The following is an 18,322-nucleotide window of genomic DNA, read 5'->3' as shown; positions in this document are numbered from 1 at the left end:
TAGACATGCACTGCGAGCGAGGGGAGAGGAAGATGAAAATTGGGAACCAAACGTGCTGGTATAATGCAAATAAGGCTTGATGACAAACGTACCTCACGCTCTGTAATAAGCCAAACTAGACGGGCAAGACGAAACAATGGTTCGAATTCGGTGGCCCAAATCGATATGTATTGGATTACAGATAGATGGAATACAGGCACTCGGCGAACAAATGCAGAAGACGGTTGACGACGGCCTCAGCTCCGTCGGAAAGGAAATTGAACAGCGGATAGTACAGTACAGGCGAAAAGGAGCGTATTAGAGCATAAGAAGAGTAACCGGAAGAGAATCAGCTCCAGAGCCTCACCATGAACGTCGAGACCGTATCATACAAGCACAGAGGGGATGGAGAGGGTGAAGAGGAACGTGGGGAGAGATGGCGGGAGAAGATCTGTCTGAAGCACGAAACGTGAGAGAAATCATTTCCTGGGATCCCAGTTTAGGCAAGTGGCGGAGCGGACCTGGCTACAGTACAGTAGCAGGTCCAGTGCTAACGGCACTACGGCGAGCGCTGCGAAGGGCCCGGAAGAGCCCCGTCAACAAGTGCAGGAGGCGGTGCCACAGCGATTAACGGTTGGGCTGAGCGCCAATCAAGAGGTGGCCTCAACTCTATATTATGCCGATGCGGCAGCTGTGTCGCTGCGCTAGATCTTTCACCTGGCCCGAGACGCTGGCAGCAGATTGGCTGTTGCGATAACACGAGGCATCCAATGCTGTGCTGGTACAAAGAGAGTCATGACAGGGCTTGTATGGTTCTGGTAGGTAGGCATACAGCCTATTTGCAAGGACATACTCGTGTTCGAATAGTACCTAGGACTCCTAGCAGCACTGCTGGGGCATCAACTCAACAGGTACAAGTGAAATTTAACCAGCTCCTCCACTGCTAGCCAGGCGAAGAGCGTCCTTTAAGGTTAGGCGTTGCTGGACTCAGGGGAAATCCAAAGCCGAAGCTGGTATCCGTTTTTACTGGAAAAAAAATAAAGGCAATTTGGCCGAGTCGAGTCGAGTCGAGTCTTTTCAGGTTCGGCTAGCGCAGAGGAGCAAGCTTGACTCGGGACAACTCGTCGACGCTGTTCGGTGGCGGCTACAGATATGGATAAAGGCAGCCATCACATACATGCAGCTGCAGCCATGCCTAGTAGGCAGCGTCCTGTCTGAGCCTATCCGAGTGACGAGCGAGACAGGACCAAGACTCTGCATGCTAGCCTATCCAATGGCTTGCAGCCGTGCGGATGGGTCATGGTTCAGCATGTACTGTTGGTATGTATGTAAACATCTGCATGGATGAGTTGTTTGCGGAGAGCGTGTTCACTGCATGCTGCATGCTGCTGTGGCACATCAATGTGGCCGTATCTGATCTGTACGCATCGCCGAGGCAGACAGCAAGCATCGATTGCCTGTGCGTGCGTGCCTAGTAGATGCCGGTAGATTAATCCTCATCTGATTTCGCATGCGGCAGTTAATTGAGTCTTGATGCGAACTCCAGGCTGGTTCGCATGGCCGCGGCGTGATGTAAGTTTGATACCACGATATAGCAGCGTTATAGAAGCAAATGGGCGGGCTGCTTCAAACGCGACCGAATACCACGCACGTACGGGGTACAGAGTGTTGCCTGCCTGGAATTGGGGCATCGTCTCATTGCAGCCACCTGCTTGTATGCCGCAGCATTCAAGCCCAACTCTTGGGCTCGCAAACTGCTGATTGCTGCGGCAGCCAAGATGCCTTTTTGCCTTAACCTAGAAGAGCACCTGCGGGCACAACGCCGACATGCGCAACGGCCGCCACAATTGGATGCTCCAGATCCCTGTCGTTTATTCGGGGTGGACCTTGCGGAATGACAAAGCCAGAGCCGGAGTTGCATCGGTAGCGGTGGCGAGGGCCGTATAGGTAATACTGCTGGCCTGAAGGATCACCGTCCTGGCATCTCCCCGCCTGCCCCTCATTTGCTTGGTGTACAGGCACTAATGCTCACAGTTTTGGATGTCTCAATGCCTTTAATATTTGGATTAGTAGCCAAGTCCTTGTCCAGATGATAATTGTTAAATGCCCTGCAACCAAGTTGAAGATGAGCTGGATGAATTTCGCCAAAAAGCTATAGTTGAGTCATACTAGAATACAGGGAGCCAAGGTTGAGAGAACGGGATGAATAGCCAAGAGACAGAGCCTGTTTGTAAATCCAACTCGCATCTATCCCATGGCTCTTGGAATACTGTACAAACGCAAATACTTTTTAGAAGCAGACTGCAAAAGGAAGTAGCCCCCGCTAAAGCCTCTGCTTGTCCCAGCAAAGCCTTCCCTGAAGTCAACCAAAAAGGTAGCAGAGCAGCAATAACCTCATCTTCTAATACGAATACAAGCCTGCGATCTACAATACTGCCATGGCGTACTCTGTACTTGCATCTCTACCAAAAGCCCGTTCTACGCCCGGTCAGTCTCTCCGAAAAGTCGGTGAAGCATCAAGATCTGCCCGGATATGCTTCTCCGCCAACAATTGCCACTGGAGATTTGCTTTGCCGGCAGATTCTCCTGCAGCGCATCTGCATCTGAGCCAGAGCCGCATGGACAGACAGCTGCGGCGGGTAAGGCTAACGGGCTTTCACCTTGGAGAATACTGTGGAGTACTGCTAAGCTGGCGACGCTTGATGACTTATCGTAGGGACTATTTCCTGATCAAGATATCAAATCAACAAGTACCACTGAACAGAGCAGATTGTGTTGGAAAAAGCATCATCAACGCTGCGCGCGTGCCGTGAGCCTTAGCTAGAGACTAACCAGAGCCATGTGATGTATCAGAGCCTCTAAGCCTTTCTGTGAATAGCATCATGTCTGCTTGCCCGAACCTTTCCGCTGGCGTGCTTCTTTTCTTTTCTTTTTTTGCCCTTTTCTTGCTTACACATGCTGATTCCCATGTTAGTCCGCCAGATCGGATTCGCGCACTGTCTAATACGACTCGTACGCCTGACAGACCCATACAGCCAGGCAAGTTTTTTGTGCTTGCGGGCAACAGAAAATCGGAGACGTCTGCTCCGTATTACTCACTCTCACCTATTGCCTCTTTAGTAACGACTGGATGACGAATTCTATTTCGAGTCCAGATCGATGCCTCGCATCTCTCGCCGGGCTTCTCAGAAATGGCCAACAGAAACACAAAGTGCTATTGTAATTGTTCATGTTTCACCAGCGGGGTCAGGTCCAGCGGTTGCTGCGGGTAGCCCCGACCTCTGAAACCCAAGCGCCTCTTCCGGACGCTGGAGCTTTGATTCTCGATATGCGAACTTGCGTTGGCAGCGTGGCTCTAAGCCAGGTCCGAATCTAACCCCCCACTCGGTTAGCCAACGATCACTCCTCGCGCGCTAAAATGGTGGCAAGGGACGAGGATCCCTGGCCTGAATCTGCGTGAATGGACATGGAAGGTCGCTCGCGAACACGGCCAGTCATCTATGATATTGTAGATGGCCCTTTATGGATTCAAGCCGAAGACGAGTACGCATTCGAATTTCATGCCTGTTTATTAAAAGTCTGCCTCTAAGCACCGGCTTTGAGTTGGGATGAAGCTTAGTTAGGGATTTGTGATAGGGCTGCCGTCATGGCGCAAGTGTGTGAGCCGAAATCTTGGCAACATATGGAGCACATACATGTATGTATGTGCTGCATAAATGGCACTTGATAATAGTGTATGCGCAGCAGAGACAAACATTTGCTGATCTTACTCATACCAATGCACGAGAGCTGGACCGCGCGCACATAGTACTTGAGCCAAGCTTCCAAAAGGGCCTGCGATGCTCTAGAATTACGAGAGACATTCAGTTGGACGTGCGGGGTTGCAGGAAGCAGTTTAACCTCAACTTGTCACCCGGCAGCCTTGAGCTCTTTCGGCGGCCGAGATAGCCGCCTTGTGCCTATATCGACCCGCAAGAGGCTGTTCTCGATTTCGTCATCATTTTATGAGAGCTGAGTGAGCTAGGCTGAATTAAACCTAGAGATGGATTTGCCAGCATCAGCCATTGAGGAGGATGCGTTTTTATTTAGCTCCATGAATTGGCGAGCCGTGCGAGGGCATTCTAGACCACACGTATTGCTGTGTTGTTGATGGTTCGTGGTGGCGGCCGAGTTTTGCACACTGGGGCTTAGGAAGAGAATAACACAAATATTCTCTACTCGCTGAGGCGTATCTCAATGCCAAGTACGGAGTAGCGACCCTCAGATCCAGGCTTTATATAGCACTAGCTTGTTATTGGCGCGATGATAGTTGGGTGGTGGAGTGGACCTTGGCTTGCGGCACCCAGATGAACTTCGTGCATGAAGGTTAATTAAAAGTAATGCTAATGCGCATAACAAGAGAGCATTCGCAAAGTGCCATCTGACGTGAAGTATGCCCGTTGTATAGAAGAGGGGAAATGGTAGAGACAGAAAAGCTCCAAGGACTCTGGACAGGGAAGTGCCGTCACCACTGTTGCCTACTCTGGCCCAAATGTAAGTTGTGGTGTAGACTTGCACGATTATTCTAACCTTGATGCTCTCTAGTAATGGATAAAGTATAGATGTAAACCAAGATAATGGAGTATCTCAGCCAAGTTACACGCGAACTTCATATGTGGGCCAGGTGGGCGGCAGGATAAAGTATATTCAATACTACCTTAGGTACGTTGATTAAGCTTGCAGGTCGTGTATACAATAGAAGTTCTCATTCGACTTCTATTTCCGAAACCTTTTCAAGCTATAACAAAAGGTTATTTGTGTTAAGGTGTGCTGTATGGAACACATGAGTCACGCCAATAATCGTACTTGCGTCAGCCATAGTTGTTTGTCAACGTTATTTTTGCTGTGAAACAGCCCCATTGAGGGGCATTAGAACGCCCCTTTTTGAAAAAATAATACTTATTGTGTCTATATTAGATGTCTTCAACAGAACAGACTTTGGCTTGGCATTTCATCGTAATGAATCATGTGTCGACGAATAGCCCAATATGTATGCAGTCTATCTGTGCGTGCAAATCGTTACCATCTTTCGCATATCTAACGTAGGATTACCGGATGATTCTCAATGCAACACCGGCACAATAACGCAGAGGTTAAATCGGATAAGTGACTTCATCAGTCGGAATATTCTCCCTTAGGCATATATCGACTAATACTCTCTCCCATTATGCATAATAGGCGGCTGAATACTTGGTATTTTCTCTTCACTTACCTTCTCTTTTACCAAAAAGAGTCGACACGGGATTTATTAGGCTGTATGTACCAACTCAAGTTTAGATAGAGTTTGAGATTTCGCCCAATTTCGTGAACAGTACGTAACAGCTGGCTTCCATTCCTGACTCAACTGGCCAGCATTTTCATGAGTATAACAATGTCTATACAGATATTTTAAGCTTGTAGCTTGGCATATACTTAGACTAGGCGATTCAGTCTTTACAGAAACGGTATCATCGATCATCGATGGTGATGGTAGAATCTATCTTTTTGGCCCTAATGATTATAATTCGAGACGTGCCTCAAGGTAGTACAATAGGTCATAAATATTACAGGTTACATGCACTTTAAAACATCCTACATCTACCGTGGAGAATCTCTCATTGCCTCGTCTTCCCAAGAGAAACCATCCCTTTTCTTGAATAGCGCAAGGCCCTTGTCTTTCCAACGGGACGGGTTTTGTCCCCCTTTGGCTAAATTCGTTTGGAGCAGCTCTGCCACTTCGTCTTAATAGGATTTCTCTTTCACCTCTAGACAATTGCGGCCTTTTCTTGGACCATTTCGAAAATCTTTCCTTCGGCAGAAGAGCGTGGCGTTCGAAACAAGTTTACTGTATATCCTCCGCTCTCACAGAGGAAACGAACCATCGCCAGGCACGAATTGAAGAGAGCGAATTTGGAATGGGGCCGCACCACCTGAGCACTGCTTCATGGCTGACATGATCGAAGAATATGGCAGCACGCAAAACCTACTGTCGAGACGCTGGTGACTGAAGCAAGTCGACGTCTGTCTCGAATATGTGCTGTACGTAAGGTGCTACTGAACATTGAGCGGCAAAGCGTGATAGAAGTAAACACCCGCTCTACCTCAGAAGATTTCCTCTGTTGTCGTAGCAATCACGCTCTCTCGAGGATTCCACAGTTCGTCAGCGGTCTCAATGACAATAGCTTTAAGAAGACAAAGATGAGGGTCGAAGTTGGAAGCAGATTCCGAAAATATATTAAATCATTCTTTTTCGACCCAGTCCTTGACAGATCAGTGAAGGAAATTTGCATAGCCATCACTAGAGGCTTCTAGCAGCCCTTTAGTTCGGCTATTCAGTCTCCTTCCCATAATGTCACGTATATAGCTACTTCGATTCTCTCTTAGAACTGTGATATAGTCTTGCAAATGGCCGTTTTCATCGCCCAACCAGAAAGTAATGGCATGAAGAGGTAGAGTCGAAGCATATTGGAGTTGAAATAATTGTGATGAATGGCTTTATATACTGGGAATTGATGCTGCGCCAAATCCTCTAGTAAAGTTCAGATATGCTGCAAAATTAGAACGTAAGTTGAGCTGAGATAGTTTCACGAACCAAGAGGAATAACACAGCGATCAGAAACCGCAAAGCTTCTAAATATGGAGCTGAGCTTTATTTTTTTGCTCCCTTCCACTCCATATTCAAGATATAGAGATTGCATGTTAAGAATGATGAGAGCATTTAACTGTACCTATAGTTCTGATAATTGAGGCACGCAGACCTACATCTATTGTAACCAAGCAAATCACGTTCGGTGAGTTACGCCTTTTGGGGCCAACACATAGAAAATGAACCTTTGATTTCGTTTAAGCGATTGACTATTTAGTTGATTGTTTACTTATTTACCATGAACAATTCAAGGCTTAGTTTGTCCGGCAGAGTTAGATGCCAATTCGGAAGCCATTTATTAGATACATGTATACAGCATGAACTCAGCCCCATACCAGATACACCGAAATTTACATGACTGGAATCTTTGTACTGGAACTTTTTTCTTGCCTGGCTTATGTAGTTACATCAACTAACCAGCCTGATAAACTCCAAGAGCTGCAACATGGGGATTAATTTGGCTCAAATTAAACGGTGTAACGTTGATCCTTGCATCCGTGAGTGCCAAAAACATGGTTCCATTGATGGCTGGATCATGATCCCACGTCGACACATTAGGCTGGAAAGTAAACGCCGTCCGGTTTCGCAGGTTTATGTTAAGCAGTGGAGAGTACGTGACGTTTAGCTGCGATACCCAAGCCGCAAACCTGGGTACTCCTACTCTGGTTGTAGTTACGTAGCTGTTGTTTGGCCCGACTAGCTTCCCGGGTCTATCCCAATTCAAGAAAACCTGGCGGCCTGGATAAGAGAGCGGAACGCTGCGGTTCTGGCTGATGGCTGGCGCGCAGTTGAGCGTCGCATTGGTCGCGTTGAGGCAAAGCTGCGAGGACGTGATATTTGCAGTAGAAAGAGTGTTGACATAGCCGCCAGTGGTCTCGTTAAATGCATCAGAAGCATTGATACGAGCAGGATTGGGCTGATTAAGGATGGATAGCGAAGGGAAATTTTGCCATATGAGCCGTGTCTGGTTGGTAGGACAGCTTGAGATGTATGGTGCCAGAAGACTCCATGCCCAACTCTGGGGAATTGCAGGAACGTGCCATACCGGCATGGGAAATTGTCCACCCAGCTGGCGGAAGATGAGCTGTTGGCGAGCCTCTACTGCGACACTCTGGAGAAGCAACTGGGCCGCAGGTCTATTGTTCAAATGTGGCAGAAATCCATAGACGCCCGACTCTCCCACCCGTGTAAGCTTTTGATTGAAGTCAAGGAACTCTCGTACATTGGATACGGGATAGTTGTAAGTGCATTGTTTAGGTGCCTGTGCTCCAAGTATGTTGGTGAGGAGGGTAGCATGTCCTTGCTCCTGCTCGGCCATGAATTCAATGAGAGATCTATCCGTTGCATTGATTAAGTTGGATTGGAACTGATTAGTAGAGAAATTCTTCAGACCAAAGTTAAAGAGATCCAATTCCAGCCATTCTTGGTAGAGAGCTAAAGCAAGCGACTGGTAGTCGTAGTCACTCTGAGGTCGGCTAACAGGAGCAGATCCATTGGTTCCCAGGCCGCCATTTGGAGTAAACGGTGCAGGCTCAGGTCCGTGAAGCTTGCCATCAGCTGTGTAATTAAAGGTTCCTGGAGCAGGGGGCGCCGATGGAATCTCCGAGGCTAAGACTGTAGAAGCCGTCAGAGCCCCGGTGGTCGATGCCGGTGGTCCTGTAAAGGGGCCATGAGAGGTGACATTCGACTCAGACAACACAGCTGGCGTAACGGTTGCAGCCTGAGAGAATGTAGTGGTTGGAGTATATATAAATGGAATAGCCTGAGTGAGCGGCAGGTTTGAAAGGGCTAGAAGCCCTGCACATTGTAGGAGCACATTTCCGATCATTATTGCTTCGATATGACCAGGAGTAAGACGTAGTAGGCCGTAACGACAGCCCAGCCAGTTTTCTGCTCACCGATCCCCAGAAATGCCATTCTCTTATATTCTCCCTACTCTCAGCTCACCGATCCCTCCGAGTCTTCGACATCTTGAGTGTGCCGATACTCCCGACGCCTGTCACTCTGTCACTACGGCAGTGCCTCACATTTTGACAGGTTGAGAAACTGCCAGGCCGAAACCCGCTCAAGACGTGACGTATTCTATGCCAGATTGCCTGTAGTATAAGATGGGGTGACGACGCCAATGTTCGCCATGCGGTAATGCCGCCGTCATAAAGTTCTGAGGTATGTAGCATGCCAATGATTTGCATGGATGTGGCGGAGGTGGAAAGTTAATAATTCCATGGCTGCGGCTGACGATTAACCCGCGGGCGCTATCTGCTGCTTCTATCCGCGTATATCGGCATATGCTGAATGGAAATGAGGAAAATTGCGTGGTGCCGTCATGGTAGATGTAATCCTTGGGGATGCACAGCCATGGTGGTGACATTTTGACGTTGTAGAATGCTAACGTTCAATTGGTCATTGGTGTGGCTGACGACGGGACGTGTGGTGGCACCAGATGCGATTGACAGCTTGTGGCTGTCATTTGTGATGAAACTTTGACAGGCTGCCACGCGTCTGTGGGCAGATGCTTGGATTCATATTACTTTCATACGTAACGGGTTTGCAGTCTCTCATCCATCGCTTATGCCATGGTTGGTAAAAGATGAACCGTGAGTGGCGGAATATCGTGGTCTTCGCTGATGATGCCAGAGGACAGCTAATACTGTTGGTAGATGCTCTGCTAAATGGTTGAATTCGAGATTAGAAGATGTAGTAGTGTACAGTATTTATTCTTAGCCTAATGTTCTTATATGATGCTCACATCCGCATTTTATTTGTAGCTAGGTACAGCAAAAGAATGATGATTGAGATACCTACAATAAAGTACAGTCTAACGAGTTCATTACTTCTAATTTCACGTTATACCAGTTTTGTATCGAATATCTTATGATACAAGGCGTTCTTGATGTCAAATCAGCTTCTTTCTTCTTCTTTTCTCCTGCCAATATGACGCGAGAGCCATTGTCAATCGGACCAGCAGCTCACATAAAAATCCGGCATGATGATCTTTAGGCACAGAGACAGATATTTTCTACAGAGCACAATTGGCAATAAATGGTCAACTTCTCAATCATACAAAACATGAATTTTAACACTCTACGTCTCCATTTATAGACATTACATTGTATGCAATTCGCAAGACTAAACTAGAGACACCTGGTCAAGGAGAGATTTAGAAAAATAGTGGCCGCAAGGCGAAAATGCACACACAACTGAAATGAGAAGGAATATTAACATTACAAATGAGCCATCGTTTTAAAGCAATTGAAGCAGTAGAGCTTGTTGGCAACATGGAACCTACTAGGTACATATGTACATGTACAGTAGCTACATGTTCGCAGAAGAGCGTGGCCAATCGTCGTCGCCCAAGCGGCAGGCAGCCTGGTACTAATGTAGGTGCATGCAGGATCAATAAATTCGGGCATTGATCAAATGCAGAGAAACACGAACAAAGCGGGGAGCAAAATAATACTGAGAGAATTTTATAACCATCCGCATCTAATTCTACCATTAGGCACATTGTTATTACACTAATAACTGTGACTATTTCCAAGTTTTTACCGCCTCAACTATCTCTATTGCTTGAGCATCAAGAACCTAAGGATTAATTTCCGCATGTAGCCGTCACAAGTTAAGTGCTCAGGATGCCTATCAGACAGCGATTCCAAAAGATTTTGTCTCGGAATAATGATACGCCAACACCAAATGAGCCATCAAGGCAAGACGGATAATTAACATCTGCTTCCCCAGTTAATATACCGGTGTCTCATATACCTAATGCAAGCTTACCAGAACGACTCTGGGATCAAGCGTATGACAATTTGAAGATACACGATGCCGCACTGGTTCAGTCATACGAGAAGATTCTGTCTCGTAAACTTTGCGGCCAGGGATTTAACTCTCCAGTAACGGATTCTGAGGAGAATGTAATTGCGCAAGATAATGCACTCACGAGGAGGACGTAGATGCGATAGCTTATTGACGAGGGCTTGAGCAAAACCGCCCGAGAGGCCAAAATAAAAGAAACCATTGGCACGGCCACTCAGTTTATATTCTCTGCAAAAGACATAATCAGCTCTGCTCTTCAGACTGCACCACAGGCTGCGCTTGCTTGGACTGGCGTGTGTATAGCTCTCGAGGTAATTGATGCTTCATGATAAAAATTGTTATTCAATGCCCCGATTGTGGCTACTCTCGTCAATTTATAGACAATTCAATCTTCTTCTAGTACCTTTACTAACTTGCTTGTAGATAATTCAAAATCCAATAGCTGCCACAGAGGCGAATCGTAATGGCATCGAGTACGTGATAAAGAGGATGGACTGGTATTGGAAATTATCCAGTATTATCCTAAAAGAAAGCTCCAATGACAGCGGCCTCGGTAGCATCCGACGTGAACTGGGGACACAGCTTATCGACCTCTACAAAGCTCTCCTTTCGTATGAGATAAAGAGCGTCTGTTCGTACTATCGCAGCCGTGGACTTGCGTTATTACGAGAAATAGCCAAACTCGATGATTGGAATGGCGATATACAAGCCATTCAGAACGCCGAGCGCGTTTTTAACGATGGCTCCAACACCCTTACGGATCTGAAGATGGTCTCTAACCTCGAGAGGCTTGTCACTTATGCAGAAACGCAGTCGGCATCTCAGATGACAAAAGAAGACCAACAGTGCATGAAGGATCTACGTCTCACAGATCCTAGCGCTGATAAGAAGCGTATTGAGCAGACCAAAGGTGGTCTATTACAAGAATCATATAGGTGGATCCTTGATAACCCTGACTACCAACGTTGGCAGAACAGCGAGGAGAGCCATCTCCTTTGGATAAAAGGAGATCCTGGTAAAGGAAAGACTATGTTACTCTGTGGAATCATTGATGAGCTGGATCAGCAGTCAATTCGCTCCGGCACTACCCATACCATCTACTTCTTTTGCCAAGCCACTGATCATCAGCTTAATAACGCTGTGGCTGTCCTACGAGGTTTAATATTCATGCTCATCAACAAGCAGGCATCGCTCATTTCTCATTTACGAAAAAAGTACGATCAAGCTGGTGGAAAGCTCTTTGAAGGCTCTAATACTTGGATTATCTTATCAGATATTTTTGCTGCTATCCTCCAAGACCCGGCGCTCAAGAGTACATATCTAGTTATCGATGCTCTTGATGAGTGTATATCCGACTTACAAAAACTCTTGGACTTCATTGTAGATACATCTTCCACTGGTGGTCGTGTAAAGTGGATTGTCTCTAGTCGAAATTGGTCACCGATAGAAGAGCGCCTGCGACGCGCTGAACAGAAAGCAAAGCTTAGTTTGGAGCTGAACGCAGAGTCTATTTCCAATGCCGTGGATATTTACATCCGAGAAAAGGTACATCAGCTAGCAAACCTGAAGGGTTATGACGAAGAAACGTGCGGTGCGGTCCGAACATATCTGTCTGATAATGCAAACGATACGCTCTTGTGGGTGGCTCTCGTCTGCCAGAACCTGGAAAAGTATCAGCGATGGAAAGTTCTTAGAATGCTGGGTGAATTCCCGCCAGGACTTGATTCCCTATACAAACAAATGATGAATCAAGTGCTCTGTATGGACGATGCTAGCGACGTCAGCCTCTGTAAGCGAATCCTCGCCACTATGACGAGCGTGTATCGACCAATTAGCCTTCCTGAGCTTGGCCGTCTCATCGATATCACAGGGGAGCTTTCAGATGACATCAAATTTTTGGAAGGGATTGTGGCCCTTTGTGGCTCTTTTTTGACCATCCGTGACAATACAATTTACTTTGTTCATCAGTCTGCCAAAGACCATCTCGCCAGCAACGAAGAAGCCACATCTGCTATCTTTCCTTCTGGCAGCGGGGATGTGCATCTTACCATATTCTCTCGTTCGATGCAGGCGATGGAGGCAATTTTGAGAAGCAATATCTACAGTCTATCATACTTCAACAATTTTATCGACGACAATATTAACATACCGGACCCAGATCCATTAAATCCTATTCGCTATTCTTGCGTTCACTGGGTGGATCACCTCTGCAAAGGAAATGTTAATAAAATAAGTGCTACCCTTGGGAATGATGGAGCTGTCGATTTGTTTATTCGGAAACATTTTCTCCATTGGCTGGAATCTTTAGGCCTATTACACCATATATCGGATAGCGTCATCTCGATAAGAAAGCTTGTGGCCTTGCTTGCAGTTAGTTTACCCTCTGATGTCCTTTAGTAGACGAGTCTGACCGATCTAGGCACAATCACCCCGAGGAAAACTATTTGACTTCCTTCAAGACGCGCAGAGATTTATTTCCTATAACAAAAGGGCCATGGAAATTGTACCACTCCAAATATATTCATCGGCGATATTATTCAGTCCTATGAAAAGCCTGATTCGCAAAGCTTTTCTTCACGACATTCCATTATGGATACACAATAGACCCATTAACGAAGACCAATGGAGTCCTTGCTTGCAGACACTTGAAGGCCATCTAGACTGGGTAAGTTCATTGGGTTACCTGAACAATAATCAGATTATCAATGGATGACAAAATTGAGGTCTGGGACGTAGCAGCGTGGAAATGCATCCACACTTTAAAAGTCTATGAGAGATTAGACGGATCATTGGTCTTTTCGCCAAATGGCAAATATATTGCTTTAGGGGCACATGATAACACAATCAACCTCTGGGATACAGCAACAGGCATGTATGTTCAAACTCTCAAGCAAGACATCATCTTGCCTGCTGCTACAATGGCTATTTCACCAGATGACCGGTATATTGCCTCAGCATCAACGTTTGGTAAGGCCGAAATCCGGGATCTAGCTACTGGAGCTCGTATCCAAACGTTCTTCATTGGCAAAGCCAGGCACCTATCGTTCGATACGGAAATAAACTCTCGCCTCTATTGTGATTTTGGTGCTTTCGATCTTAATCTCGGTCCAGCTGCAGATTCTGATGTAGCTCCATTCTTTGATACACCATTAGCTGGAGCCTCCTCGCAGCGTATTTCCTTCCATGGCTATGGTATGGACAGAAAGGGAGAATGGATTGTAAATGACGGCAAACCCATGCTTCGGTTACCGCAAGAGCATCGGGCCTGCGAGTGTATTGTCAAGAGATCGACGGTCGTTGTCCTTTGCAAATCGGGGCGTGTCTTGACACTGCGATTCTCGGAATCAGGGCCTGGTTCATAGAACATATCGAAGGGCGATCGTGTTACGGCTAGGGAAGAACGATGACATATGTAATACAATCTTGGCTGGCAAAGGGGAGATAAAAAAAATTATAGACTGCAAGATGAAATTACACACATGGCTGGAAATATGAACACTAAATTAACAGAAGTGGTAGAAGTAGCAGGAAATATCATCTAAATCAGAGTATGGATAAATATATCATAATCATTAGTGTGGTCATAACGTATATGTGCTGGTGGTCGTAAAACTCCCTATTATTTTACTTTTCACTTGGCTTGGTAGCACCGATCGCAAGCTTCATGATCTACTCAGGCATATTTCTAGTCGTCCAGTTATTTCGAGCCAAGCAAGCTTTAAAACAAATATACCAGTTGGTACATGGCATGGCACTCAACCAGCAGAGAGGATCAAAGAAAATTTATCTTGCCTTTGTGAAGCGTAGATATATTTACCAAGATCTACAATCTTCCATATAGCATGCTATGTACCTACGTCTAGCGCAGCTTCAATACTAACGTGCACTGTTTTTGACACTCCCGTGCCTTATCTTATCCGGACAAGCTTCAGGGTGCTCCACTAAATTTTTGCTCATCGCGGGGCAGTACTTTTTTTCTCGCCCGGCGCAAGCTGCTTATCCATATCGCATTATCGAGCAGCGCCAAAAGATCAATTTTGCGACTCCAGCCGCTTACAAACGCGCCGTATCTCTATCCTCCAGTCCATGAATTGCTTGAGGTGACGCTCAAGATGCCGTTGATAGACGATGGCTTCGAGGCCCTGCTGGAGCCTTTCTACAACGGCAAGAAGCTGACCGACCCAATCTCGACCAAGGAAGACAAGTTCCAGCTGCTGCCAGCGTTTCTCAAAGTCAAAGGTGAGGCTCTGGCTCTCGTCAATCCGTCTTCTACCTCTGAAGCTAACATTTCCAAGGTCTTGTGAAACAGTATGCATGCCTTTTATCTTATCCATACACTCGTATAATGGCATTTGTTTCAGCCTACTAACTCTTCGACAGGCACATTGACTCATACAATTTCTTCGTCGAACACGAGATCAAAGAGATTGTTCGTGCCAACCGCACTATCCGAAGCGATGTCGACAGCAACTTTTGGCTTGAGTATGTTGGAGTAAGCTTTTAATCGTCATCTTCTTTCTGGCTAATCCAGTCCCCAGGTTCACTGATATCCGAGTTGACCGCCCCCGCCGATTGGATTACAATGACTCCAAATCTCGAAATGAAGTCACACCGATGGAATGCCGTCTCCGCGATATGACATATGCCGCTCCCATATTTGTCGACATCGCATATATCCGTGACAAGCAGAAAATTGTCCGCAAAAATGTGCCACTTGGACGAATGCCAGTCATGTTAAAGAGCTGCAAGTGCCGACTCAGTGGAGCGAACAACTCCGAGATGGAGAAGATGAACGAATGTCCTTTGGACCCCGGTGGCTACTTCATTGTCAATGGCACGGAAAAGGTCATTCTCATTCAAGAGCAGCTCAGCAAGAATCGAGTCATTGTCGAAGCCGACGAGAAGAATAATGTCATTTCCGCATCAGTAACCAGTTCGACCCACGAACGAAAATCGAAAACATACGTCACACTGAAAAAGGACAAGATTGTTCTCACTCATAATATTCTGGTCGAAGGTATCCCCATTGTCATTATTCTCAAAGCTTTGGGCGGTCTTTCGGACTATGAGATTATGCAGCTTGTGGCGGGTTCGGATGGCCGATATCAGGACGAATTCCTTGTCAATTTTGATGAAGCTGCCAAAGCTGGTATTTTCACACAGCACCAAGCTCTGGAGTACATTGGATCTCGCGTCAAAATGGGCTCCCGAAAGGGCCAATTTGGTGCCCAGGCACGCCGCAATAACGTTGAAGAAGGACTAGATGCCCTGGCCAACCTTATTATCGCACACGTTCCAATCGAAGGCCTCGATTTCTACCCCAAGGCTATTTATGTGGCTATGATGACACGCCGAGTGCTTATGGCTTCCCAAGATAATAAATTGGTAGACGACCGAGATTTCGTTGGTAACAAGCGTCTTGAATTAGCTGGTCAACTGCTATCACTTCTCTTCGAAGATCTTTTCAAGAGATTTATGGGAGAAGTGAAAATGTCGATTGACAAGTTTTTGAAAAAGAATAACCGAGCCGTACCCTTGGATGCCGTTCATATGATTAGCAATCATGCCAACAGCATTGGCCTGGGAATCAACAGAGCTATCCAGTCAGGAAACTGGAGTGTCAAGCGATTTAACATGAACAGAGCGGGTGTTACGCACGTTCTCAGTCGACTCAGTTACATCAGTGCTCTAGGTATGATGACAAGAATTAGCAGTCAGTTTGAGAAGACGCGTAAAGTGAGTGGACCTCGAGCTCTTCAGCCTTCACAGTGGGGCATGTTGTGTCCGTCTGATACACCTGAAGGTGAAGCATGTGGTCTGGTAAAGAACCTTGCTTTAATGACACACATTACAACCAATGTGGACGAGGATCCCGTGAAGAGATGGATTTTTACCCTTGATGTTGGCGTTGAGCCGATTCGGAATTTCTCGGGTGCTGAAATGCACCGCGAAGGCTCATATATCATTCATGTCAACGGTACGCCGTTTGCACTCACCAGATACCCAAAGAGATTTACGCACAGGTTTCGCACAATGCGTCGCCGAGGCTGGATCTCGCCCTTTGTCGGTATTCACACCAATTCGCATTTCAATGCGATTCACATAGCCACGGACGAAGGCCGCATCTGTCGTCCGTATATCATTGTAAAAAACGGCATACAGAAACTAAAGCCCGAACACCTCCGTCTACTTCAAATGGGCAAAGTTACTTTCGATGATTTCCTGACAAAGGGTATTGTGGAATACTTGGACGTTAACGAGGAAAACGACGCTCTCATCACTATATATGAAGATCAAGTGACAATGAGCACAACCCACTTGGAGATTGAACCATTCACACTCCTCGGCGCCGTTGCAGGACTAATTCCATTCCCACACCACAACCAATCTCCTCGAAACACTTACCAATGCGCTATGGGTAAACAAGCCATTGGTGCTATCGCACACAACCAATTCAACCGAATCGATACTCTTCTCTACACCCTAGTTTACCCTCAACGGCCAATGGTAATAACAAAAACAATTCAGCTTATCCATTACGATAAGCTTCCTGCCGGCCAAAATGCCACAGTCGTTGTCATGTCATACTCTGGATATGATATCGAAGACGCTCTGGTTTTGAACAAGGCATCCATTGACAGGGGCTTTGGTCGTTGTCAGGTTTTCCGTAAATATACGACTGAACTTCAGAAATATCCCAATGGCCGAAGAGAGCGTATAGGCGACCCAGTCAATGAGATAGAGAATGGCGTTATGCGACGAATCAAGAAACACGAAGCATTGGACGCCGACGGTCTGGCCATCGTTGGCCAAAGAATACACTCAGGAGAGGCAATGGTTAAGAAGGAGACCCCTCTTGATATGACAACGACGGGTATTGGTCTTGATCGTGGGCCTAGCGAATACCGCGACACTGCGGTCTCGTATCGTATCGCCGACCCTGCTTACATTGACAAGGTTATGATATCGCAGACGGAAAAGGATACAACGGTCATCAAGGTGCAGACCAGACAGACACGTAGACCCGAGCTTGGTGACAAGTTTTCTTCTCGTCACGGACAGAAGGGTGTCGTGGGTATCATTGTCGACCAAGAAGACATGCCATTTGCTGATAGCGGTCTGTGCCCCGATATCATCATGAACCCTCACGGTTTCCCCTCTCGAATGACGGTCGGTAAACTGCTTGAATGTCTGACTGGCAAAGCAAGTATCGTTCACGGCCGCAAAGACTACGGTTTCGGTGATGCCTTCAGGTCCCACCCCGTACAGCAAGTAAGCGAGGTATTGGTTGACAACGGCTTCTCGTGGGAGGGCAAAGATTACTTCACATCTGGTATTACCGGAGAGCCACTGGAGGCGTACATCTTCAACGGCCCAATCTACTACCAGCGTCTGAAGCACATGGTGCAGGACAAGATGCACTCTCGTGCTCGCGGACCTAGAGCCATCTTAACTCGACAGCCCACCGAAGGTCGATCGCGAGAGGGTGGTCTTCGTCTGGGAGAAATGGAACGTGATTGTCTGATTGCCTATGGCGCTTCCCAGCTTCTCTTGGAGCGACTCATGTTGAGTTCTGATGGAACCATGATTGATATCTGCCAACAGTGCGGTCTCTTCGGATACAAGGGCTACTGCAGCACTTGCAAGAGCACTAGGGATGTGACGAAGATGCAGATGCCGTATGCCGCCAAGCTGCTGGTACAAGAATTGATCAGTATGAATGTTGGAGTGCGACTGCAGCTGGAGGACGAGTTCCCTCATCCTAGCTAATGTAGATGATTGAAATGTACTCACTACTTACACTAGGTGAAATATATGTATATGCATATGCTTGTTACGTATAGCATATGACCAGACTGTAAA

General features: G+C 46.7%; 3 protein-coding genes across 3 annotated transcripts; 2 read left to right on the top strand and 1 right to left on the bottom strand.

The window, feature by feature from the left end:
* Nucleotides 1-6,816: 6,816 nt before the first annotated feature.
* GGI43DRAFT_413586 (ferritin-like domain-containing protein) lies at nt 6,817-9,018 on the bottom strand. Its single transcript, XM_083206926.1, has one exon. It carries the CDS (start codon nt 8,469-8,471, stop codon nt 7,056-7,058), a length of 1,416 nt encoding a protein of 471 aa, XP_083057443.1. The 5' UTR covers nt 8,472-9,018; the 3' UTR covers nt 6,817-7,055.
* Nucleotides 9,019-10,805: 1,787 nt separating this feature from the next.
* On the top strand, nt 10,806-13,465 carry GGI43DRAFT_189821 (NACHT domain-containing protein). Its single transcript, XM_083199936.1, has 4 exons — nt 10,806-12,829; nt 12,879-13,124; nt 13,199-13,331; nt 13,394-13,465. The coding sequence occupies exons 1-3, from the start codon at nt 10,949-10,951 to the stop codon at nt 13,220-13,222; spliced, it is 2,151 nt and encodes a 716-aa protein (XP_083057442.1). The 5' UTR covers nt 10,806-10,948; the 3' UTR covers nt 13,223-13,331; nt 13,394-13,465.
* Nucleotides 13,466-14,571: 1,106 nt separating this feature from the next.
* Nucleotides 14,572-18,229, top strand: GGI43DRAFT_424938 (DNA-directed RNA polymerase III core subunit RET1; the record flags this gene model as incomplete). The annotated part of the gene is made up of 3 exons (XM_083208437.1): nt 14,572-14,723; nt 14,840-14,941; nt 14,998-18,229. 3 exons carry the CDS (start codon nt 14,572-14,574, stop codon nt 18,227-18,229), a joined length of 3,486 nt encoding a protein of 1,161 aa, XP_083057441.1.
* Nucleotides 18,230-18,322: the final 93 nt, after the last annotated feature.

The sequence above is a fragment of the Trichoderma evansii genome (assembly GCF_050947405.1).
Source record: "Trichoderma evansii strain SZMC 28006 chromosome Unknown GGI43scaffold_21, whole genome shotgun sequence".
NCBI lineage: Eukaryota > Fungi > Ascomycota > Sordariomycetes > Hypocreales > Hypocreaceae > Trichoderma > Trichoderma evansii.
The sequence above is the reverse complement of the archived record's forward strand: the minus strand, read 5'-3'. Positions and strand labels throughout refer to the sequence as shown.

Excerpts from the sequence above, each read along its gene's own strand:
- GGI43DRAFT_413586 (XM_083206926.1), bottom strand. The coding sequence starts at position 8,471 with ATGATCGGAAATGTGCTCCTACAATGTGCAGGGCTTCTAGCCCTTTCA.
- GGI43DRAFT_189821 (XM_083199936.1), top strand. The coding sequence starts at position 10,949 with ATGGACTGGTATTGGAAATTATCCAGTATTATCCTAAAAGAAAGCTCC. Across the intron at positions 12,830-12,878 it reads AGCTTGTGGCCTTGCTTGCA|GCACAATCACCCCGAGGAAA; the intron begins GTTAGTTTACCC and ends TGACCGATCTAG. Across the intron at positions 13,125-13,198 it reads TTGAAGGCCATCTAGACTGG|CGTGGAAATGCATCCACACT; the intron begins GTAAGTTCATTG and ends GGGACGTAGCAG.